Source organism: Echeneis naucrates, chromosome 19, assembly GCF_900963305.1.
Source record: "Echeneis naucrates chromosome 19, fEcheNa1.1, whole genome shotgun sequence".
Taxonomy (NCBI): Eukaryota; Metazoa; Chordata; class Actinopteri; order Carangiformes; family Echeneidae; genus Echeneis; species Echeneis naucrates.
The window spans coordinates 6,968,879-6,995,340 of NC_042529.1; the positions used below are offsets into that span (position 1 = coordinate 6,968,879).

Consider the following 26,462-nt stretch of genomic DNA (forward strand, 5'->3'; position numbering starts at 1 on the left):
ATTACAACATAGTAGTTTGTAATGCAGGAGAGGGCAGTGACAGAGCTGCTGAGCAGAAACCAACCAGCCTCAGAACAGCAATTTAAATATTAAAAGATGAGTTATAATACCCCCCCCCCCCCCCCCCCCCCCCCCCCCCCCCCCCCTCGTGTATGTGTGTGTGTGTATGTGTTGAGACAGGAGAAATCCCAATGATGCATATATGCAATGTGTTTTATTTGCCACTTACTTCCCTTTTTTTACACACACCAGTTGAGGAGAGGGCACAAAAAACAAAAACTACCACTTAAAACTGTCTTGTCTACCTGCACATGAGCTAAATTTGGGAGTCACCTCCACCGCAGTGGGCACTGGGTGCCACTGCATCATGCTCACCCACCTTGTATCCTCCCACCATTACCACCCTGCCAGCCCACGCCCAGCCCTGTGAAAAGGGATGAAGCTGGCAGATAGGGGCGAAATTCCACTGCATCTGTGGAACAATGAGGCTGGTGTGTGGCTGCGTGCATTGTGTGTTTGTGTATGTGTGGGCATGTGATTGCGTTCTACCTGAATGTCATATTTGTGGCTGGTTTTTATGTTACATACATGCAGAACGTGTGATAAATAACTAAGTAACTGTATATTTTTAGTCATAAAAGACACGCACACTCAATCACACCAAAACCAAACCACTCACAGACTCGCTGTCGAGTATAAAAGCACACAGAGACCATGAGTGAGGATTTGTTATGTTTGATGTGTGTGTTTGCCCCAAGTGTGTGTGTGCAGTATACAGTCTGTGTTGTGCATGGTAGGGTATAGAGGTTGTTGTCACTCTGCACAGATGGTGGGAGTGTTTTTTATTTATTTTTTGGGGGAGTGTGAGGAAATGGGGGTGAGAGAGGAGGTAGAGGAAAAGGGAAAGGAGAGGCGAGGAGGAGGGCTGCATCTCTGATGCTGCCATGCCACGGTCACGCGGGCAGCAGTAATTGGCCTCCATATTGAGGGGTTTTGCGGTGCTGAGGGGTGGGCAAACTCCCAGCTGGACCTGTCAGATGGTATTCAATCCAGCTCATTGCCCTCGCTCCTCTGCTCCTTTCTCCTCTCTTTCCCTCTGTCTCCTCTTCTTCTCTGGCATGTTCACTTCTTTTTGCCCCCTCCCCTTCTCTTCTCACTGCCCTTTCATCCATCTCCTCGGTCTCCGATTCATCCCACACACAAACTTACACTAAAGTCTCTCTTTTCTTTAATCACACACTCATCACTTTTTTTCTCTTTCCCCTCCCAGCATATCACTTTTTTCCTCACCTTTCTCATCTCTTTACTTTCTTCCCGCCAATTTTTCTCACTAATGGAACATGGTTGCTTCTATCTAACACGTTCAACTTCTTAAAGTACATCACACCCTCGCTTAGCTTCTTTATCACTGGTCACCCACAGACACACACGTTCACTTCTCACACACACAAATACGCCTCATCCAAAACACACAGATTCCTGATTCCCACCAGCACAATTGTGTCTCAGAGACAGCTTTGACTTAAACACCGGTCACTTTTTCAAGTCTGGTGTAGTCAAGACATTTTGCCACATACTGATGCAGGTCAGAAGTTGAGAAAAAACAGCTGGGCTATTTCATTTCAGTTTCTTGTGAACTGAGAGGACATCAGGAGAGCAGGAAGTGCGGTTATATCATGGAGCAGGATTTACTTAGGCCTGGATGTTTCTGCGATGCTTCCACAAATTGAATAGTTGCCGTTGATTTGTTGTGCTTATGGAACAGAAAAATCCATTTCCAAGTTATGTACCAAGACGTTTGTGGGTCATGACGTTAGCGTGGTGGTATAGACGGGTCTGTTCTCACAGAAAGATGAGTGAGGTGATTACCTGGTGACAGTGAATTAAGATCTTGGGTAGGAAATGTGGCAGCAAAATCAAAATGAGTTTGCATTGTAAAGCTGCAGTCGTCTGTCATAATGGCTCAAACCAAACATTTCCAAATATGCAATAAAGTATAGAGAAAGTGGCACAGGTGTGTCTTTATGCTCCAACTGTCAGGAGGATTTCTTCATCACAATGTGATTGTGGAGTAAACAAAAAAAATGAAGCCAGCAGAACATGTATGTGCCAGGAGTGTAGATTTCATTCAAAGTTTAACAAAAACATGCATGCTGGCCATATTTTTACCAAAATCTCCCACTGACGGAGAAAATAGCAGTTGGATACAGTCAGTGGGAAACGAAGCTTTCTTTGTAAAAAAAGGACTTGAGTTTATTTGAGGTATGATTTGGTCAGTGAAGGCTTCAAAGAGACAAACAAAGAGAACGTTGTTACAAACAAAAATATATTATAAGAAAGAATAAATGAATAAATAAAAAGCACCCATAGCATTTTTACAATTAGTCTTTTGAATGATTCCAGTTACAACAGTTTATATGAATTGACTTATTTTTAAAAAAACAAAAAAAAAAGTCCAACATGGAAATAGAATGTGTCTGAATGTGTGTCGTCCCATCCTGCAGAGTTCCTGCCATCACCACTGTGTCTTTCTGCTGCTTTGAGGAATCAGCAGTGTGGGGTTGTAATGGACTAATGAACAGCTGTTGCAGAATTTAAACTCTCTCTCGCACATACAGGGACTACCACCGTCTCACACATGCAGATGCTCACAACACACACATACACATACACACACGTCTCTTTAGTCGCTGGCTTTGACTTAGCCGCCACCCACAGATTTCGACTTTGTGTGGCTCTGACCTCTAAGTGTGCATTTGTCTATGTGTGTATTTTGGTTGGTGTGCATATTTGACATTTGTTTGCTGATGAGAGGTGAGATAATGTAATTCATTTATAAAAAGTTCTTGCTCTATTTTTAGAGGGGATCTGGCATTTTATATTTAGTTTAATATCACAGTCATAGACTGTCCGACTGTGTTCCTTTACTTCAGTCTTAGTGTTTGCCTGGTTTGTAATAGACACTTTTGGCTCATCAGTTGAAACAAAGTCATGATTTATTTATGATATTTCTAAACCTTTATCTATATATTTTGACTGTCACACATCTTTAAAATCAAACAATTTAAAGTGCAAAAGTCAACTCTTTTACTTATACAAACCTTATGTGTTACGGTTTTAATATTTTATTATTTATTTTAGATATTATTTTTTGAAGAATGTGACATAAAGATTTTATTTTATTTGATAGTAGAGTTGCTGTATATGAAACATGTAGAGAAGTGTTACTTATTTTGTCTCTGCATCAGAATGACGTTATCCTGCATATAGATGTAAGGCATTCTATCAAAATGCTTTTTTTATTCTCATTATGATGAATAAGACAAAGCCTGGCATTTCACGCTGAATGTATTATGTAAAAAAGCAAATGACTAACACATGTCATGATAATTAGTGAGTATTGTTGACCTTTATTAACATAATCTCATCTCTCTGTTTAACAGAAGTCAAACCTATATGTCACAGCCTTTCTCTGAAACTGTTTCTCATGAGTGTTGTGCCCACTTCTCTGCTCTCTCTTCCTCTTCTCTGTCCCTCTCTCTCTTTCCATCTGCAGATCCATCCTCCTCAGCTGCTCCTCGGATGCTAAGAGGAGGTAAACAAAATGGAGTGTGTGTCCTGGTCGCAGCCTTGACATGAGGTATTGACATAGCTGTCCACAACTGCTTTATCAGATTAAAAGAGATTATCAGAAGAGGAATGAAGAGAGGAGCTCTCAATTCCCGTCACCACATGGTAGAGAGGGGAGGAGGCTGGTTCTTCCATTAAATGGGAGGAAGACTTGAGGGTCGCAAAGAGACATGCTGATATTGGACACATGCTCATGCATATGCACAAATGAATGTATCAATGTCTATACAAACATAAAGAGTAGCACAGGACCAAGTTTTCGTAATCCAATGAAAATGCATGTTTATCTGTGGTGTGGAACATATGGACACGTATAATATATTGACAGGATTATCACATAACATAAATGTAATGAAAATGTTTTAACTCCAGGAACTGACCTAAACTCTAAAACCATTAAAGCAAAGCAAGGGAAGCCAAATGTATTTGCATAGCACATCATCGTCCACTGAGGTCCTCCAATATTTTAGGAGGAATAAAAAAGGCATTAACGAACAGAAGTAAAAAGCATAGTAATTAAAGAATATAACAGCAAACAAACAAATTAATATCTAATCAGGATCATTAATTTAATGATTTGAGCATCAAGCAGCTTAATGGCTTAATGTCATTTCACCCTGTTTAGTTTTAACTATTGGCGACAGTTACTCACCAACCCTGTAGATCATAAACCTGCTAGGCTTACATACATTAAACTTTTCAGTGATATGTTTAGTGACTCGTTAACAAAAACAAAACCTTTTCATTCATAAAGCAGCAGTGAATAAACTAGCTGGAGATGTGTAATGATCTTATTCGGTAAACCGACGCGTACACATTTTATTAGTCTGGAGGATATAAAGGTGTCAATAATTTTGGTCTTGGTTTGAAACACAAGGTCTCAGATTCCAACTCTGTTTTTGAGATGCTGAAATTCAGATTTAATGATAGTTTAAACATTAAGATCCCTGTCAATTATTACAGAGAGAATTTTAAAATGGTTTAAAGTGCGCTAAGTAATATTTCTCCTTTGTTCTCAAATGGCATTATCTCAGTCTTGTTTTAATCTCACTGAAGGAAGTTTTGTTGCTTCCATTTATTCACTTTTTAAAGGCAAAAACACAAAGAGTCGATGGAAGCAAAATCATTTGTGAAAGAGCTGGTTATCATCCGCATAGCTATGACAAAACAAGGGAAGACACAGGAAAGAAATAGCGGGCTGAATGAAAAGGGCCCAAGAGTAGATCCTTGTGCGTCTCCATGTAGGATGGTGATGACTGAGTCATGAGTTATGATCAACACAACACTATCACCACCTTCATTCTGAGCACCAGGTACTGATGTCCATGCATATAAAGGTGAAGATCTTTGACTCTAAGCTGCAGAACTACTGGGTCTTTCTGATGATGTAAATTTAAAACTAAATTTGTCATACACTTTCATTTCTAAACAAAGTAAACAACAGGGCGGTGTGAAGGATTTAGAAAGTATTACTCAAAAAGGACTGAATTGTGAATAGGTTGGGGACTGTTTTCAGCTGTGGATAAACACTCTTTTGGTGTTTTGGTGAATAACAAGGACAAATTATGGGCCTGACTGAAGATATACTACAATAACCATGTTCTTTGTCATGTCGGCACACGCCAAGCAAGGCAAAGGTCTGGATTTATTGCAATTGTGAGGAAATATTTGTTCGGGGGATCATTTATAACAAAAATGTAAAAATATCACAAGACTTCTTCTTTAACTTGTGCAGCAGTGAGGATAGAAAACCACTGCAATTAGTTTCAAGAGTGACTTGGTTTGAAAAATGAAAAGCAGTCAGCAAATGGGCAGCCATCACAGTCAAACATCAGAGCGAATGAGGAAGTGCATCTGTATCCACCAGGATGAATAAATCAACACTTTCCCCTGAATTAATCTCTCTCAAGTTGAAATTTTATTACAGATGAGCTTGGACATCACCATGGTAACAGGAATTCCACCGCCATTCCCATGTGGATTCACAACCGGCATGTAGGGACTGACAGTGTGACATGCTGCACACACCGCACACCACATACACAGTACACCTGCACAGGCATACAAAAAGCACACTAACTTGCTAAATATAGACACAAACACATTCCTGTCTTCTGCTGGATATTTGAGTCATTCTTCGCACTGAGGGACCTCGTTTCAGATTAAAATATAGATACAAATACATAACTGTTGCAATCACTGACAGCTCAAGTTTTGCACCGTCTTGTACTTCTGTAGGTACACGCACAGACACACTTCCAGACACACAAAGAAACAGTCCACTTTGAGTCTGCTGTTTTCTTGGTCTTTCCAGTTGGCGGCGGCCAGACGCAGCAGAGTTGGCACAGCCAGAGTCAGAGTGCCAGGGGGAATGGAGCGCCACATGGCACGTTCATGGCAGGGCCAGCTGGGGGGGAGGGAGACGGTGAAGGTTTGTGTGTGTGTCTCCGTGTTTGTGTGTATGTTTGATTGGGGGGGTGTTGTGGTGGTGGGGTGCATTTGCATCTAAAATTCCACAACATCTGTTCAATAGGCAGCACCATATATACCACTGATGCTGGTGTGTTTACAGGCAGCTACTATGACTGGGGGTTGGTGTGCACATTTATGTGCATGTGTGTGAGCATGTGTGCCGTCTGTGCATGCATAGGTGAGGTAGGAGAGGGGAGTCAGGGGGAGTGGGAGGGATGCAGGATGTTGAAGGTAAGTTTAACATTTTCTACCAGTGGCTCAGCAGCTTCCAGTGCATGAAATACAGTTTTGGTCAAGAAAGCACAAAAATCAAACGAGAGCTATTAAATTCCCCTCACATATGGCCATTTTGCTGGAGGCTGATTTATGGCATCCGACGTGAGGATCACAATTTGTAGTTCATCACAACAACTGGGTTACGAGTAATTTAAGCATCGTGTTCACACAGTCTTTATGCATCTGAACTAGCTGTGTTCTGGCACATGAGGGAGTCATCACTCTCTTCTCCAGTGTGAGAAATCCATAGATAGACAGACAGACACTGGGTGTGCATGAAGCACTGGGGCAAAGGCCTCTCACCTCTCTGGATGAGAAACTGAAGTCTTAATGTGGCTCTTCCTTCACACATGAAGCAGCACACACGCAAACGCAGGCACGCTCATACAAAAACATGCAAACACACACCAACCCCTCCTCGTCATCCCTGCTGGCACTGTGGGGAAAAGTCCCCCCTCCCACCCCCATTTATCTGCCCCCACTCCACCCACTCCCCGACTCCCCACCCGTGGCAGCCGACGTCCCTCGCAGCGTGGCGTACCATCTGTTGCCCCCCCCATCCCCTCCACCTCACCACCATCCCCCCAACACCATCCCACCCTCCTTCCCCAAAACTCCTCCGCCTTCTTGCACCATCCTATCCATACAACACCTCTCTAGGCCAGCTCTGAGCGGCACCAACCAGGAGTTACACATTCAGCACACACACGCCAGTTTTCATACAATTACACACACAAAACCCCATTGTCCCGTGTTTCACAAGCAAGTTCACTATTGCATCAGCTCAAGAAGGTGAGAGTGTAATGTGGACACACAAGTAAGTGCAGCATTCAGTAACATGAGGCTGCACAAACATGACACAACACACAAACTACAGATGAAGTTGTAGAGCAGGAGAGAACACATAGGGTCCACTGATTGCTCTCATGAATCTTTAATCTGCAAAGCTCTAATAGGGATGAAGTCTGTAAATCCCTCTCCAACACCTCCAGGCTAAAAGTAAGGCCATGCCAAAAGCCTAATTAAATGTTTTTTAAACCTTTCCCCTTGGAGAGGACATAGAGTAGTTTCACCCCAAAGTGTGTTTCTGCCACACTGGCTGCATACACCTAACTGACTTCACAAAGACAGTTTGTGCTATTCTTGTGTATCTGTGTATGCTAACTGTGGTTATGCTTTTTGACAACTCTCCCAGCAGCATGCACAAAACATGAGCACCACAGGCAATTTTAACATTTTAAACTAGGAGCAGAATTAAAAGAATATAAATATATATATATATATGTATGTACTTTATAAGTTTGAGCAATACAAAGTATCCAAAAAAATAAATTAATTACTTAATTAAAAAAACAAAACAAAACTAGGAAACAGTGTAATTATGTTATATAACGTAGTAACTGGTCACAGGTCTGGTTATGGAATGTAGAAAACTGTTTTTAAAATGGATGACCTCAAGTCAAATTTTTAAATAATTTGTGAAATCACAGATCCAATATCTACCTTTTAACAGAGACATCCTATTTTTCCATTTCAGACCACTGATTTTTATCATTAGGAACTTGTGATAATCACAGATTAATTCTCTTTACTTAACTCTGTCAACTTTTACAGGCTGTTAACAGCCAAATCACCTCCAGAGAAATTAAATACTGGAAAACCATCCCTCCATGTTAAGTCCTGCCACTTTCCATACAGTCGTGACCTTCACAGTATGCCAAAAAAACAGAAAGACGGAAAGAAGCTGGCAATCAGATTCAGGGTCATTCCAGTTGATTCAACTGATTAAAGCAACAAATTAAAATTTATACGCCGCATTTGCCAAATTAAAAAGTGGAGTGACACCTAACCTCAGTGACCAGTCTTCCCTATTTCTACCATTACATGTGGGAGATGGAAATACAGATTCAAGAGTTTGATTGCGAGACCTTCAAATATGCGTGTTTGAGCATAAAATTTTGACTGGCACTTTCATTTAACAGTGAGTCAATACTGGCCTTTTATCTTGCCCTTCAACTTCATAAAGACATGTTTATACACCAATTTCACTTTTTGAAGTCTTTCTGTATTTTTTTTTTCTTTTATTAAGCACATCTCAGTGTAGTTTTCTGCGGTATAAACTGATTTTATACTTGGTTTTTAGTCATCCTTGCAACAGCACCAATCTTGTGAAACAATGAACACTTGCCATGGTTTGGCATTAAATAGTCAATTTGAAAATACCATTAATACTGGCACAGATTAACAGCTACTGGCAACTTCAGACTAAAAATAACAGTGATGGTCTTCAAAAACTCCTCTGATGAGCCCCGTGTGTGGGTGGGGGACGAGTGTGGACAGCAGAACGTATCTAAGCAGAGGAAGATGGATAGATGGGGAAAGGGGCACTGCTGTTTGTCCATTCATCTCAGGTGTTCGTGGAAGAGCTCAACAATGACAGCTCATCCATCAGCCACAGGGATACAACCGAGCCTCCTGGAACTCAACCAAAAACCATCTCTATCCATCATGCTCCTCTTCTCCTCTCTTCTCCTCACTATACTCTTCCTGTATGGGTGTCAGGTCTTGACAAGTGGCCGAAGCTCAGCCCTTGTGTGTGTTGCATGGAACAGGGGAACAGCATCAGCAGTGCAGCTTAATAAAAAAAAAAAGAAAAAAGTTTTGAACAAGAAGGTGAAGCAGTGAAACAAAAAGGAGAATAACAATTAGAGTTTGTTGAAGACCATGTGTGCATATGAGGAAGGGAGAGTGCAGGAGCAAGGTAAGCAGCGACACAGCAGCTGTCGACCTAATTCCTTCTTAACGCAGTGCTTGTGCACTGATTAAGAAAGCGATCCGGCCTTTAATTTCCTCCTGACACCGGCTAATGCTCTGTGTCTCAATCGCCTCTCCTTGCTTTTCTTCGTCCTCCACTGTGAAGCGATCTCCTCACAACTGCTGCACAACAGCCTGCGCTCAGCCTACCATCATGGTCTAAGTTGATCTAAGAGGTGTAAGAGATACATCACACACACAAAAAACTGATTTGGAAAATTTTCGAAATCCCAATTCTGTGATTTCATCAAGTGGACTAAACTCAAACCTGGTTCTTGGTTAAAGCTCAGGGAAAATCCAATGGCTTTATGCTCCCGAATGATAAAACCACATAGTCACAGTGAAGACAAAAAGGTGAGAAAAAAAAACAATAAATTGAAGTTTGTTGAACTTTGTAAGATATATATCATTACAAATTTTACTGTGCCTATTTGTACATTTTCTTTGCCAAGAGCGGGTGATGGGGATTGCCAGTTTAAAAGAGCTATGGTCATGGTAAAAAAATGCCATTTGAGCAGCACTACTTGCAGAGTGGACGCTGCAGTGACTCGGCATCAGAAAGGGATGAGACCCTGCTGTTAGCATGCTAACTCCAGTAGAAGAAAAGACATGCTAGAAGAGAGCCAAAACTGGCGAATATTCCTTCTGGACTGGAACATAAACACTAGATCCGTGTTGGATGTGTAGAATTAGCAAAACTTGCCCACTGCTCCTTTAACGTCATGCTGGCGGTGTTTATTATGACCTCGTGTGTGATTCTTTTTGAATGAAACCTGAGCATAAACTCAGACCTTTAACTTTGGTGGTCATCAAATATTCATCAGTGTCAGTACATTAGCACACTCAATCCAGTCTATTCAAGCGTGGGTGACGACACACAAAATAATTCAGACAAAAGTCATCCAGGACCTCAAATCTTGAAGGCAAATTTGTCCATTGTAAAAGATTCTTGTGCCACAATTTTACAATTTGAGGGCCTGATATTTCATGTCTTACATTGACCCGCCAGGAGATATGCCCATATCTGCAGGATCTGCTTATCCAACAAATGTATAAAAAACAGCATCACACATTTCCCAGGCAGAACTAACAAAGTAACTGACATATTGTGTATAAAGTAGCCAATACAATCTGAGAAGTCACTGTGAGAGAGGCCAATATACTACTCTCACATAACATTGAGCACCAATAAAATCATATTGGCTTCCTCTGGGTCCTCTTGAGCAGCCACAGCTCAACTGTACAACTTGATCCACACTCCTCATTATGAACAGATTGATGGTCTGGCTGCGAGAACAGCACAGAGAATACAAAGGTGGAAAGAGCAAGATGTCCATTTTTCAAGTAAACAACAAGAGGAATTTTACCCTTCAGGAAACACAACATTTTACGGGTTTTGGGAGCACTTACCAATAGAGGAAAATTACAGAGTACAGTCATGAATGTGACAGAGCTTTCTCATTTTATGTACTTGCATATCTTTGTAAATACTCAGGACAGAAGAAAAAAAAGGAAGCATCAGATCACGGTTCGGCTGACAAAGACAGATGAAAAGCCCCAAAACACGCTGGAAGAATAGCACATTATGCTCAAAATGGGGTTTCTGTGTGTATTAAATATATTTTACGGTGTGATTAATTTCTCCTGTGTGTTACAGTATGAAATTAGTTACTTTAGATTTGGTCTGCTGGAAAAACTCTTGACTGTTAGTCCATGGTCATGTACATGACAACCTTTCTCTGGACATGGACATGACCTCGTTTTCACTTGGAATAATGGAACGATCTTGTGCATTTCCCAGGCAAAAATATCAAGTTCAAAGACATGCTGCACATTGCATAAAGCAGTCTGCCATGACAACACACTGAGACAGGCCACGGGTACACACAGTACATCCTATTAAGTACACACTGCCACACTGTTGTGAGTGAGAGAAGAGCTGGGTGGTAAACAGGAAAATGGGACAATTAAGACCCATTTTAGGGTTTAAAACGTAAAGTAAATTGAAGAAAATTCATTTTAAATGCACATGCCTAATTCATGAGGCAATATTCTGACAATGTGTGCATTTTATTATGAAAGAGACAAAACTGTTGTGATTAGTAGTAAAGGTAATAAAGAGTAATATAATTGTTTGATAAGATAGTAAGTAATTGACATGGTCGAATAAATATTCAACTTATATGTTGTTGACCAAGGTTTTACGATACTACAGATGCAAATATAAAAGTGCTAATAAACCTAAAAACAAACATGAGGCGTATTTGTCTGTGAGTGTTTAGTACACAGGCACACACATGCCATTCGGAACGCCATGTGGAGTGTATGTGAGAGAGGTGGCGTTGCTAGGAGCACCAGGTTGTGTGCAGACAGTGGTAACAGAGTAGAGACGGCGGCGGCAGCAGCCTGGCAGTGGAGAAGAAAGGAGTGGAGCAATGCCAAGAAGATTCCCCCTGAGAGACTAGTAGGAAGGAGAGAATGAGACAGACTGAGAGGGAGAGAAACACGGAGAGGGCACGCTGATATGATCGTGTGTTTTCAGCTGAACGTTACAAGAACAATTTACCAAGACAAACATCTAATGGGTAATGACTTGGATATAAGGCTAAGATATAGAGGGTCATTAAAAAGCTAAACAAAAAAGAGATAAAAACACTTACTCCAGCTTTGAGGGAAGAGGATATAATGGTGTGGATGCAAGGAAATGGTGATGATGGAACAGCAGGAGGGGGAAGATGGCTTACAAGGTTGACTGGAGGGATGAGAAAGAGAGAGAGAGAGATTGAGACAATCTGTTGGGGCTCATGTTCACCGTCCCTCCTCATGTCACCCATCTATCAGATAAACTGTTTGCCTATTTCCAACCAACCCACGTCACTTCCTCACCTCTGCGTGTTACCCCGCTGTGAGTCTCCCTTGTTTTCTATTTGTTGTCTCCTTGTCCAATTTCTCTCTTCCTTCTTCCTCCTGTGCTTTTCCTTCCCTTATTTTGTCTTTAAACGGGGAGTCGTGTGAACAGGCTATGCAAATGAGATGGTTATTACCCCACTGCTCATCAAGCCGCGCAGAAGAGACATTAATAGGCTGATGAATATGCATGTGAATTTGTTAATTAAGTTAATTATTCTGCTGAAAATGCATTCGTCTTCCAAGGACATCTTCCCCAGGATTTCAACCTGCTCCACTCATTAGACATGCGATATTTCATACACAGAGTGAGAGAGAGAGAGGGAGGCAGACAGTGGGAGGGAGAATGAAGGGGAGAGGAGACAATGCTGTTTTTGGAAAGTGGGTGCCATGAACAGTTGGGGTTGTAAAAGTATGGGGTAAAAATAATGTAGCTTAATGTCATCAGTGTTCGCAATGGGATGCACAGTAACTACCCATAATAGCAAACCACATCCTGCTTTTCAGATATGGCACATTATTCCCAAAAAGCTCTTGCTGGAGTTGATACTTTCAGAGTTTTCAGCATCTTTTTTTGTGGTTGCTTCTACCTCACTGGTTACTTCTCCCTAATTGCTTATTAAAACCCTCTTAAATGAACTTTTTGTGCCAACTTTCCAACACATTAATTAATTGTTGTAGCCAATTAAGTGCCGTTGTGCAAATGAGCCTCATCACAAATGGTCCTATAGGGCCGACCCCTCCTTTCGCTCTCCCCTCTCCCTCTGTCTCTTGCTCGTCCCTCCCTCCACCACCCTCCCAGCTACTCTTCCCAGCTGCCCTTACACTTCAAGGCACTCGGTGCCAAAGAAGCAGAAACTGTGTCCTGATAATGCTTCACTGTTTTCTGGACGTTTCCAGCCTCCAGGCTCACTGATCTCAAACTTGTATATCTGGTGGAAAAGCAAAAGCCTCGGTTCATTGCTTTTGTTGGGCTCTTTCATACAAGAGACAGCTTGATAGTCTATCCACCAAAGCCAATAGCGAATCTGTTGTTCGCGTTGTCTGCTTTATTTGTCTTGTAGTTGCAAATTGTGATGTAGGCATGTGCGCATTAAAAAGGCTATCTTTACTCACTGACTGCAGGTAAAATGTGAGCTCACCTAGAGAGATGGTGAGGAAAGGAGGGTAGTCAACTTCAAAGCACTCAATAAGGTTGCCAAGCTGTTCACACATCTACATCCCCTGTGTTAAAACTGGAAACATGCAGAAGAAAATCAAATGTGTTTTCATCGCCTTCAACACCATAACGTTGTGAAAATGTATGGAGGGTTGGAAAAAAAACATTAGTTATGTTGTTATAGGCTACATGAGAACTGCACATGCAAACTATACAGTCTTTATATGGAGGAGATTCAACAAAGGTCAATTAACACATGTCTGAATGTGTACCTCCAACAGATACATATGTACATGTGTTCAAATGGGTTTATATTATTTTTTCTTAGTGTAGACGATATTGAAGAATATCTAATCAATGCATTTTTAATTCATGACATGTAGCCCTGAGAGAAACTGTGCAGAAAGGTGTATAGTAATGATTTATAAGATACCCTTTTCAGGCACAAGCTGAATTAATGTTAACATTTCAACACCACAATGCAAACAACATGTAGTGACACCTCTTTCAGCACAGGGGCTGAACTTTCCTTTCTTTTCCTCGTGTCTGGCTCTGCCCACTCTCCTGCCATTCGGACGTGGCACTGATACACCCACCATGAGGATTAGGGAAGCTTTAGCCACTGTGCCAGCCTCGCTCCCTGTGCCACCCCTTCCCTCAGCACAGAGGAGGGTCCCGTTTGGCATGGCAAGGTGAACTAGCCTCTGATTGATAGGCATGGTTTCAGCCTGCTACTGTGCTCCCCAAGGCCTGTGCTTCCCTTTCCTTTCTCCTACTGCTGTCTTGGCAGCGGTGCCCACCTTCTCTTCCATGCCAGTCAGCCAGCTAAAGCTCCTGGTGGGCACATCAATTACATAGCGGCACCTCCCCTCTTTTCTCATGTCTATCTGTGGGTCTGCCTACTGTCTCAGGCGATGCCAATCTGGTCCCTCTCCATCTTCACTGCTGTCTATAGCTATCTTGTGTGTGTCTGTGCGTGTGTGCATGAATGATTTTTTTTTTTTTTAACCTAAGTTCATAGATATATTTTTGCAGATGCACAATTGCACATGTATTCATGCACACACTCCTGGTCCCTCTCTTCCGCAGGTCATAATGGTTGGTGGGAAAATCCTCCCCAGAGAGTCCTCATTGCCACAGGCTCAGCTGTACAATAGGCTCAGGTGTGTGTATGAACGTGCATGTGTGTGTGTGTGGTGCCTTGTGCAGACCCAAGGCTGTTTTAGCTGGTTGAAATACATTTATCTATTTCTTCATTACATATAGGATATTGTAATTTTCCTATACAGGAGGGTATAAATATATTCTTCGTGGGAAACAGTACTATCATGGCATTGAGGCGCTGCATTGCTGTGATTTTGAAGGTAATGAACAATAATTTTTCAGCCTTCCTTTGGATTTTCGCGGTTAGTTTCTTTTGGCAAACCATGAATCATTTACTTGCGGTGATCGTACGCCATCTGGAGTCATGAACAGACCATAGACTTTTATTAGAATAAGTCCAGTTTGGAGATTTGTGTACTGATCTGATCGTTGGAGTAAAGCCAGACCAATTACAGGGATTGAACGCCTCGTCTTAAATTATAGGCTATAAATAATCAGAAATAATGAAGTGGATAGTTACAGATCAAACCTTATTTTTTTTTTTATCTAATTGGGTCACAGAAGTAAACAATCTTATTTTTATCTCATATTTTTTTAAAGAAGTTATTTAATGGTTAGCATGTGAAGGAATAAAGACTGAAACAAATTGGGACGGGGGAGGAAATGCACTCCAGGAAGAAGACGAGTTTTTGACGTTTGCCCAGCTCAGACTCTACGGGTCCTCGGACGGTGAAGCGGGGAAACCGAAGAGGAGAAGCCGGACAGGGGAACAATGGCGGCGGGGCCTGGTGTCTCGATGCAGAGCGGAAGCCCCGCAGGAGAACTTTCAGTCCCGATTCAGCAACCGGGGAGCCAACCCCATGGGGATCGGACCAAGACCGAGGAGGTCACAGGTGAGAAGATCACCTGCGTATTACGTTTATTTCTCTTGTTGTTGTTGTTGTTTTTTTTGTAAGCTAACCATGGCTAACGGCTAACTTAGCCGGCTACGTGACGCTAACCGGTGTTTGTTATGTAGTTTATTAAAATGTTTGGCGGGCGAGTTTGGGTGTATTTGGACAACCTAAATACACCATATGAAATACTATTGAAACGGAAAGCTGGTGGTAGGAGACGGAGTTTGGTTTCAGCGCAGAAGCAGCTGGCTCTGTGTAGTGAGCTAGCAGCTAACGTTAGCACCTGGCTAACGTCAACTTTGTAGAAACGGCACCGCTCAGGTTGGGCTCTACAAACATGTCTCCTAAACTTATACGTTGGCACCTCTTAAGCTGACTTTAATTTGAACTGCTGACGAACTGAACCAACTCGCTTAACGAACAAATTAAACTAACTAGCTGTTGTACTGTAATAGCTATCTCTTTCTGACAGGTTATGATGCCAAAACATTAGCCTGTAATTGACCAGACATGGGGAGCTGACTTCTGATCTGGGGGGGTGTCATGTGTCTAATTTGCTTGCTCAACCTTTTCTGCTTTTATTTTTCTTCTTTATTTCTACGCTGCCCCGAAAAATACCAAATAAACTGGCACCAATGACAGAAACTGGTCATTTTGGTACACTTCAAATTTGTTCTAATATTCGAGGTAGCACAGCCTTGGTACTGTGATTACTGGTACTAAGTGTAGTAGATGAGGCAAACAAGCAAAATGTTGTGTTATGCACATGTCCCAAGCACGTTGGTTATGTATATTGTGTTTTTATTTCTGTGGCCTTTTAAGGGGGTATATTGATGAAGAAAGGATTTCACCTTGTCATAGTTCTAATTAGACCTTCTGTAGAGATAATCAGCAGATGTGTGAAATTGATGGGCATCAAATACAAAGACTATCGTTGGTATTGAAGTTGTCATTGTAAGAAATTGAATCAGTGTACTGGTGAGGTGAGGCTATCAGTATTTTGAACAAAGACATAGAATGTATGCTAATAGAACTTTTGCTTTGTTAACTTGTGTGTATTGGCTCATTTGCAGAAGCGGAAAAGCAGAGTCGCATGGCTGTCCTGCTTGAGCGGCTTCATGCCAAACACAATGCTTCACGGCCCTGGCAGGAGACCTGCAAAGTTGTGCGACAGGCCATGGTGAGACAGAGTAATATGTTTTAATTTTCAAATCAGCATTTATGGTCTTGGATAAGGGTGTTACTTTGATTTTTTTTTTTTTTTCCTTCTTGATAGAAGCCCCCAAACTAAGAAAAACAAATCTTTTGCAAAAACAGTTCACTAATGGGTTAAGAGTCGATCAAAGATACTCCCCCAAAAATCTGAAGGAGCCATTGTCTCAAATGTGAAGAGCTAAGAGTATGGTAGCTATGTATGATGAAATGCACCATTAAATTTAATGGACCTATGCAATCTTTAGGTTTCAATGGAGATCATGGCCTCAAGCAACAAAAAAAGCATCTGCCATAATGAGGGGAAGACTTTCCCTGCACTGAATGAATAATAGAACAAGTGATATTTTTTTTTTAAGGTCCCCTGCTATGAGCACAAATATAATACACATTTTAATGGGTATCGCAGCCGGTGCCAAGTAGGGAGCCAGAGGATCCTTTGTCAGATCATTTTTGTACTCACAAGAGAGACTCAGTACCAACAAATTTAATATACATCATAACAATTATTCACTGCAGTGCTCAAACAAGTTTTTATTCGAACAACTTTTTAATAGTGACATAATAGTGACCTATTGTGCTGAGTAAGCCAGTTGAAAAAAAAAAATCCTGAATAATAAATCTTGTTGATCCAGCACTTTTTAGTTTTTCATAACTCCTCCCCCATTTCTGTGTTTGTCGTCACACTGCCTCCCAGGAGAAACGTGGTACAATGCATGCAGCAGGTCACCAGCTCCTGCTCACTTGTCTGGAGACCCTGCAGAGAGCGCTAAAAGGTGAGACTGTCAACTCAAAGGACAGAGATACAAGGGAGAGCCAGGCAGCATTTTTAGATCCTGTTACCATCAAATGATAGGGGACATAACTAAATTTAGACTGAAATTACTATTAATGTGAAGGTAATTTCAGCAGTCTAGTATGTAGACATGCTGTCTGTAGTCAGTTTTATGACATGATTACATTGTTATTTTCTGCTTTCTTTTTCAGTCTCAACTCTGCCCTCCATGACAGATCGACTAGAATCCATTGCGCGACAGAATATGTGAGTTCCATCACTTTTGCTCATGTTTTCTCATTACTTCAACCAGGTCGATGTCTGATTTAGAAAGAAATCCTAAGTAAAGGGTATTAAGGTTGGAAGGTGCTGATTTTTTTTTTTATTATTATTATTTTTTTAAACATTTTTTTTACATTACAGATGAGAGTGAGATCCCTAAATGTCTTAGTGGGTTACCCACAAAACCATTGAGGGTTATCTGAACTGTAATGGCTTCAATTAGCATGGATAATTACTTTCTTGACCAGTGCACTAAAGTAGTTGTAAAACTGACTAAAGGTGAAACAGGTGAGCGTGTGTTCCCATAGACACAGGTAAAAGTAATGTTTTCTCAGTGTCTCATTTGTGTCCAATGATTTGTTTTATTTGTGCAGGCTGGGCTCCCACCTCAGCCCAACAGGGACAGAGTGCTACATCACATCAGATATGTTTTATGTGGAAGTACAGCTGGACACCAGTGGCCAGCTAGTGGATGTTAAAGTGGCTCATCAGGGAGAAAACCCCACGGTCAGTTTACTCTAAATCTGAGTCAGATACTGTAGGCGATCGTTTATCGTGAACTTACCACATTTTTAAGAATTTCTTGACGACAAACTGGCTGTTTTTCATTCCTCCTATTTATTTCTGTTCATGCTCCTTGAGTAACAACATTGTGTTTGTGTACTATGCCAATCTTTTCTTGATTGATTGGGTACAGAGTTGTCCTGAGCTGATTCAACATCTAAGGTGGGTGGAAAGGACACACATTGATTTACACTCATTGAACTGCTGACTTGTTTTATTCCATAAAATACAAGTGCCTGTGAAAAATACTTTCCTAAATCTGCTGGTTTTCATATTAGGGAGAAGAACTTTGAAGAGTTTTCAGAACATCTTAAAGGATTGGTTGACCTGTATAAGCTCCCCGGGGACAAGTAAGTATGGGCTATAACGATTTTCAGTTGAAACTGTCATAGTGTTGAATAATTTTTTGGTAGATAGACTTAATGTTACACCAGAGTAATGTGAGCACAGATGCCACATATTTTTTACAATATTGTTTTGTATCAGCTGTATTTGATCACCTTTCTTTGCTGCTGTGTTCCAGTAAGCTGAAAACTAAGATGTATATAGCACTGCAGTCCTTGGAGCTTGATCTCACTAAAATGATGCACATGTTTAGGTAAGTTCCCCAAATCTTTTTGTTACCTTACACATCACCTTTTTTTGTGCGATGTGATTTTAGGGTTCTTGTTACTGTTACCTGTATACAAGTGCATTTAATATCCTTGCTGGGGGTTGGCCAGGTTTATGGAAGTCTTAGAGTAGGTATTGGTAGTTTCCTGTGACAATTTTAGCTGCACTGGGATCATTTTTAGAGCTATACAAATAAGGGAAATCTAATCAGAATATTGTATGTAATTGCAGGAAAGTTAGCAAGTTGAAGTGGTTAATTTTGGAGCATTTCATTTTTGATGTGCGTTCTAGGTTGGCAACCAATGCCAATACAGTTGAGACAATTCTTCATGGCAGTGTGGGTTTGCTGACAGCCAGAAGTGGTGGCCACCTTGTTTCTCTCCAGTGTTATGTGTCTCCTTATGACATATTTGAAGAGGGAACAGGCACGCAGTTCAACGTAACAGACAACAATGGTAAGTGCTTGGAGGACATGGATAACAAATGTCCACAGGAAGGATGAGGAACTGGCCTCTAGCCATATAATTTGATGTAGGGTTTCAGTAATCTTTGTGTGACCCATGAACCTCTTTTTTTGCAGTTCCACGCTCCCTGGGTGTTAGTGTCTCGGTGACAATTGAGGGAACTTCTGCCATCTATAAGCTTCCGATCGCTCCACTCATCACTGGATCCCACCCAGTGGACAACAAGGGGTAAGAGAGTGGAGCTCTTTAACCATTTTGTGGTTATGATGGAGACCCGGTACAGAGCTGGTTGTTGGTTGAGAAGCGAAACGTGTCATGATATTTTTTTTCATGTGTTGAATTTCAGGACGCCTTCCTTTTCCACTGTAACTAACTCCAATTGTGTCGACCTGCCAGCTTGTTTTTTCCTCAAGATGAACCGCCCCATGCCTTTCTCCCTGTCCTTTATTCAGAGGATGGGGAATGCTAGTTGTGAGTAAACCTCATGGAAACCGAATATCAATTTACAAATATGTCATTGAATGACTGATGTGGACTTAAATCTCTATTTTTTTTCCCAGCTATCCCAGTCTTTGAGACCTCGCCCCAACTCTCACCTCTTTATCAGTTAATTGTACAAAGCCAGCTCCAGCAATTGGAGGAGGGCAGCTCCACTCCACCACCATCACACAACATGCATTTCTATTCTGTGAGCAAACAAACACATTATGGTTATTTGCTTTTTCATTCCACACATTCTTACATAGTCATCGTCTTTTATTTGTTATATTTACTCTTCCTTAGGTGTTGCCAGATCAACAACACTGTTATTTTTTGAATGGTGATGCCCCAGTGCAAGATGGTCATTCTCTCCAGGGAGCACTGGTGTCTAAAATCCCCTTCCGCCATCCAGCACAAGTGCCACTCCTGTTGGATATCATCCGACACCAGGCAGCCTATAACACTTTAATTGGCAGCTGTGTAAAACGAACTTCCATTAAAGAAGGTAAGAAGTTGAATAAACTGTATTTGGTCAATCGGCAATGTGTACTAATTGTAACATGTTTGCTGTTTGCCCACAGATAGTGCAGGCCTGCTGCAGTTTGAAGTATGCCCTTTGACTGATTCCAGTTTCAGCGTGTCATTCCAACATCCAGTTAATGAATCATTAGTCTGTGGTGAGTTCTTACTTTTACTAAAGGAAGTTTTTCCTTGTCACTGTCACCAAGTGCTTGCTCAACGGGGGATCTGTTAGGTCTCTATAAAAAGTTTGGTCTAGACCTGCTCTATATGTAAAGCGCCTTGATGTAACGTTGACATGATTTGGCGCTGTACAAAAAAGAAAGCAAAGCAAAAAACAAAATCTCAATAACCAGCCATCAGTATTGACTATTGTACATTTTAGTGATATCACACTGTGACTAATTGGTCCTTTTCCCACTTAACTCCTAGTGGTGATGGAGGTGATTGACTCCAGACAGGTATCCTGCAAGCTATATAAAGGTCTGTCAGATGCTCTGATCTGCACTGATGAATTTATCACCAAGGTGGTTCAGAGGTGAGCTTGTTATTTCCTTCTGACTGAATGAGAGCAAACATTATAGGTTTCAGTAGTAATGTAGAAAATTGTGTTGTCTCTCCTCTAGATGCATGTCCATCCCTGTTACCATGCGGGCCATTCGGAGGAAAGCAGAGACCATCCAGGCAGACACTCCAGCCCTCTCTCTAATTGCACAGACAGTGGAAATCATGGTTAAAAATAATTTGCCACCCTCTGCTAGTCCCACCTACAACATGGCAGCAGGTGACGGAACCAACCCCATGGGACTGCCTGGACTCACAGGGGGAAACACACCTACAGGAGGACCCCCTGGGGGACCTAATTTTACAGGTCCAATTACTTCCTTGTTTGGAATTTCCCGAACAGACAGGCAAGCCCAAGGAGGAGAATGCCTAAACCAAGGAGGGGTGGCTGGCCAGCAGCAGTTGCAGCAACAACATCAACAGCAACAGCAAGGTCAAAGCCATTCAGATGACTACAGCAAAGTCACCCAGAATCCCATACTGACAAGTCTGTTACAGATAACCGGAAGTGTGGGTTCTAGTCCCAGCTCCCAGAATGCACCACCTCCCCACCAAACTCCACCGCCAACATCCTCCCCTGCCAGCAACACCAAGAATCATCCTATGCTGATGAACTTGTTGAAAGACAACCCTACCCAAGATTTTGCGACACTGTATGGTTCTAGTCCATTAGAGAGACAAAATTCATCATCTGGCTCCCCACGGACAGAAGGCATGAGTGGAACCTGCCCTGGAAATAGCATAAAAATGAAGAAGAAGCGCCAACGGACAACCGAAAAGGGTGGGGTGTTGCCTGGAACTGCTGCAGGTGGTGGCATAGGCATGAAATCGCAACAAGGATCTTCCATGCCACCACATCACCAGCATCATCCAGTCACACATGAAGATGATTTCCACCGTGAGCTCCTTTCTATGGATGTGGATGCTCAAAATTCTATCTTTGATGTTAACCTGACAGGTGATGGCTTAGACACTCCTCATAGTATCACCCCAGCACCCAGCCAATGTGGAACACCGCCCTCTGGTCCTGGCATGCCTTATTCCCAGTCTCATGTTCAGTCTCAGCAACAGCAACCACCAGGTACCGTGCCACCCCGAATGGTTCGCCTCTCCAGCTCTGATAGCATTGGACCTGATATCACAGAAATCTTGTCAGATTTGCCTGAGCAGACAGGCAAAGGCAGTAGTGGCAGCCATGGACAACACCCAATGGGCAGTGGTGGCGAGGATGGAGGTCCACTGGGTACTCCCATCCGTGACTCCTCCAGTTCAGGCCAAGGTAGTGCAGTGTTTGACTCAGCGGATATTTTCAATAGTAATAGCAATGAGAATCCTTTCACAGATGCCGCTGATCTTATTGCTGAAGCTGCTGCAACTGCTGCCACTCCCACCAGTGATTCCTCTTCCACCAACTTTTTCCCTGATGCAGCTGACTTCAACCCTGACCTTCTGACCTCAGGCCATGGCTTCTCCCAGAATTACTTTGATGATAGCTCACCAAGTGCCGATGCAGACATGGACCTGGTCAAGGGTTTTGGGGGAGGTAGTCAGCAAAATACCCCATCAGGGACCCCTCAGAATCCAACGCCACATGGACAGAGCACCCCAGAGCCCTCACTAAAGGACCCTTTTGATATTGGAATGGTTTTTGGAGGCAACAGTGGTGGTGGTAAACCACTCTTGGGGCCAGCTCCTGATTTGGGAGACACACATGGTGGAGGGTCCCAGAGCCCCCTCATGATGGGCCTTGGAGCAGCTTGTGGTGATTTTAAAAGTGCAGAACCTAAAGTTAAACAGCAACAAGCACTCATGCGCCCAAAAGATGAGAATGGTGCTAGTGGAGGGACCAGTACTGGGATGGGAATGGGGAGCAGTTCAACAGAGAGCAAACAGGTCAAACGTAGCAGGACCCCATCAAGTGAAGGAAAGTCTAAGGATAAGCCTCCCAAACGCAAAAAGCTGGACCCTGATGGAAAGTCGCCATCTCACAGCTCAGGTGGAAGACCTTACACACCTCCTAGTGGTGGCTCAGGCTCTGGTGGAAGTATAAGTGGAGGAGGCTCCAAGTCCCCTGGCAGTTCAGGACGCTCGCAAACTCCTCCTGGTGGTGCAACACCTCCAATTCCCAAAATAACAATTCAGATCCAAAAAGGGACTATAACTGGAGGGAAGACCTCTTCCCATGGTGCATACACCTCCAGCAGCATAGCCACAAGTAGTACGGGCGGGACAGGAGGAACCAGCAGCAGCAAAAGCCATCATTCTCACTCATCTTCCTCAGGGAAGATAAAGTCCAAGGAAGGCTCCATGACACAAGGCAGCAGCTCCAAGCCAGGGAGTGCTGGAGTAGCGGGTGGAGGTGGACCATCCCAATCCAAAGGCTCCTCCCAAGGAATGGGTGTGGGCAAACCAGGATCCTCCCCAATCACTAAACATGGGCTGTCTGGGCCTGGTGGAAGCGGAAGTGGAATAGGAAGTGGTAATAAGGGTAAACCTCAGGGTGGCAAGCCTTCTGGGTCTCTTATGAATCCCAACATGAAGCCGAACATCTCCCCCTCTCACTCCCGCTCCAGTAGCTCTGGCGACAAATTGTCTTCCCCTATGAAAATGCAGCAGTCCCAAGTTCCAGGAACACCTCCCTCTTCTAAAGCTAAATCACCAATGGGCTCAGGGGGTGGCAGTTCTGGAGGGTCCAAGTCTTCCTCTAGTGGGGGAATGAGCTCCCAGAAGCCAATGAGTGGAAGCTCTTCCTCTGGTTCCACATCTTCATCATCATCATCATCTAATTCATCCTCTTCATCTGGCTCCATGACATTCTCAGGAGGATCCCAGTCTCAGTATGGGAGTGGTGGGGGTGGTGGGGGCGGAGGGGCAGGAGGTGGGAGTGGAGGCAATAGTGGAGGCGGAGGAGGAGGTGGAGGAAGTGGGAGTGGTGGTGGAAGCAGTGGAGGGGCAGGTCAGAACAATGCAAACAACCCAAACGCAAAAGGGAAGTCTCCAAGCAGAAACAAGAAACCCTCTCTTACAGCAGTCATAGACAAGCTGAAGAGTGTAGGTGGAGGAGGGGTGGGGGAGGATGGCTGTGAGGCAGGACCAACAGTGGGGGGAACTGGTTCTGGATCTGCACCTGGTGGTGGTCCTGGGAATGTTCCCTCTAGTGTACCTTCAAACATGGGTCCTTCCAAGCATGCTTCATCCTCCCAAAGTGGGGACTATAAAAGGGAAAAATCTGACAAAGAGGCAAAAGCTAAAGTGTCAGTTTCTGGAGGGAACAGTGGGGATAAGAAGTTGATGGACCCAAAAACAGGAGGGGTAGGCACAACTGGTCTGGCCAAAATTATTATTAGCAAGCCAGATGGTGGCTCACCAAGCATTAAGGCCAAAGTGACCCTTCAGAAAGCAGGAGAAGGATCCAGTGACTCCATGCGGCCCCAAATTTCTAGCCTCAAAGCGTCCCCCCTTTTCAGTGGCTCTACCCCAAAGCATGACCGCTCCTCCCCGAGCCACAGCCGCTCACCAGGATACACCCCACTCAACCATGACAGTGAGAGCGAGTCGGGCAGTAGCTCAGTGGCTGAGAAGTCCCACCAGAACAGCCCCAGCTCAGACGACGACCAGACCATGCGCCCGCTTCCTCCCCAGGACTACATGAACTCCATCCCCCTCAGCTCAGGGGAGAAGCACAAGAAACACAAGAAAGAGAAAAGAAGCAGAAAGAGAGGGAACGGGAGAGAGACAGAGACAGAGAACGAGACCGGGACAAAGAAAAAAAGAAGTCATCATTGTCCATGGGGCCGTCTTCGCATCCAATAAAAACAGACAGTTGGTCTCGGTCACCCATCTCAGCCTCAGATTCATCTTTGTCTATGTTGGGTTCAGAGCGTCCGTCCCGGCCCAGCCCAATGTATATGAGAAATGAGGATGATGACCTCATGGACTCAGCCCTCACTGGGAACCTTTAACTAACAAGTTCTTTATCTTGCTCTTTTGTTCTTACACTTTTAACAAGCATTTTACATACAAATCAAACTTCTATTTATTTAACGCAAGCCACAGATTGAAACTCAGATTGAGACTCTGAATGATCACTGTCCTGTTAAAACTGTATTTTACTGTTATAGTGTCAGTGTTTAATTTTGCCACACTGTATTACAAATCCATCTCAGAATACAGACTTTCATAAGTGTCGTTAAGGAAATGGCTTTAAACAGTATATTTTTGGATTATTATGGATATTATTGATTATTTTTGTTTTTCTTTGACATCAAAATATCTTGAGTCAGTCATTTTTACTATTCATTTATTTCAACTGTCACTGTTCAGTCATGAGTGTTCATGGAGGAATGCCACTTATGCTTTGTGTTGTAAGTTCTGTTAAAAAAAAGATTTTAGATTTTGATACATTTTTAAATGTTGATGTGTAAATTAGCGTAGGTAAATAACTCTGCAGATTGTGACAAAAGTGGGGGACACGTGTAGGTAATTTTTTTAAATGTAGAAGTTTTGGAAGGTTGAAATAAACATTTCACTTCTGCATGAGGTTCATTGTTACATTTCTGTTTTAGCAGATTAGACTTCATGATTCATTGGGCAGGTAAGATGAGGAATCAGTGTGAAGGATTTCATCTCTATAATGGATCTCAATATACTCAAAAAAGGTAATTATTTTTCTTTTTTTTTTTTCAGTACCTGTTATATTTGTGTAAGTTGAGGTTTGAAGTGTTTCACTCCATCTGCCAGTAGCTCGCCTACAAATCGACACTAGATGGCAGCAGTGCATCAGCCTGCTCTATCACTAGTAAAGTCCTACAGTCCCAATGATTCTGCTTGGAAGTTAAAATGATGTTGATGCAACTAGAGCATGAGAAAGCGAATAGGCAAAGGCCCAAAAAACAAAACACTAAGGAGAGTAATGAGAAATGGCACCAGCAATAAAAATAAATGATAAATTAACACACAGTGAACAATCGAAACTGCTCAATATAGCATCCAGACCAAGATAAAAACATGGCTTGTCTTGTTTTAAAGTACAAATACACAATGTGATAAATTTAAGGTTCAATGCTGCTAGTGGCATTTATCTGCTCTTAAAAAGCCACTTTGATACCTTTAGTTAAAGCTATGCGAGACAGGATTAAATAAAAATGTTAAACAAAGAAAAAGTATTCAGAATTATCTCACTAGGCAGGGCAACTGATGTAAACATGTTTTAAATGGTGACGTTATATCAAAATGTTTTTTGGTTTTGTGGAACCTTATCTATGCGCAGAAACGCAGAGCCTAGAAGTTTGTATTAAATGAGTCAGGTTGAAATCAAAAACAGATATTCCTCTGTAGACAAAGAAAGAAACACAATTACCTCTGGTGGCTTTCATTTCCAAACTCAGAGGACTTGAAAACCAATGTTGCTGTGGGCTGACCAGCCAGCTGATCTTCTGACCCATTGCCTCTCTTTTGCTGATGACCTGGCAGTTTTTTTTTTCCCATTAAGCTTTTGATAAACTGCTTAGGAATGAGGTCTCCTAATGATTAAGCAAAAATCTATTATGGACTCCAGTGCATAAGAAACGTGACACTCAGCTGAACATGTTATCATCAATCATATGCTCTCGGTGGGTAGTTCAGGGTGACTGCCTTGTGCTTGGTTCGCTTGCCATTCTTCTGAGTGTCCCAGCGAAGGGCATCCAACCATTTCTACAATATGAACTAACTCCCCTGGGGAAAAGTGTCAT

At 42.6% G+C, this 26,462-nt stretch overlaps 1 protein-coding gene across 1 annotated transcript; it reads left to right on the top strand.

Moving 5' to 3' along the window:
* Positions 1–15,089: 15,089 nt before the first annotated feature.
* med1 (mediator complex subunit 1) lies at positions 15,090–25,264 on the top strand. The gene is given in 17 exon segments (XM_029528312.1): positions 15,090–15,255; positions 16,332–16,438; positions 17,168–17,246; positions 17,458–17,512; positions 17,902–18,034; positions 18,225–18,253; positions 18,370–18,441; positions 18,615–18,689; positions 18,995–19,158; positions 19,284–19,395; positions 19,514–19,638; positions 19,728–19,855; positions 19,951–20,152; positions 20,229–20,324; positions 20,599–20,704; positions 20,793–24,430; positions 24,433–25,264. Coding segments are annotated over 17 exon segments (5,502 nt in total). The 5' UTR covers positions 15,090–15,134; the 3' UTR covers positions 24,693–25,264.
* The last annotated feature ends 1,198 nt before the right edge of the window (positions 25,265–26,462 follow it).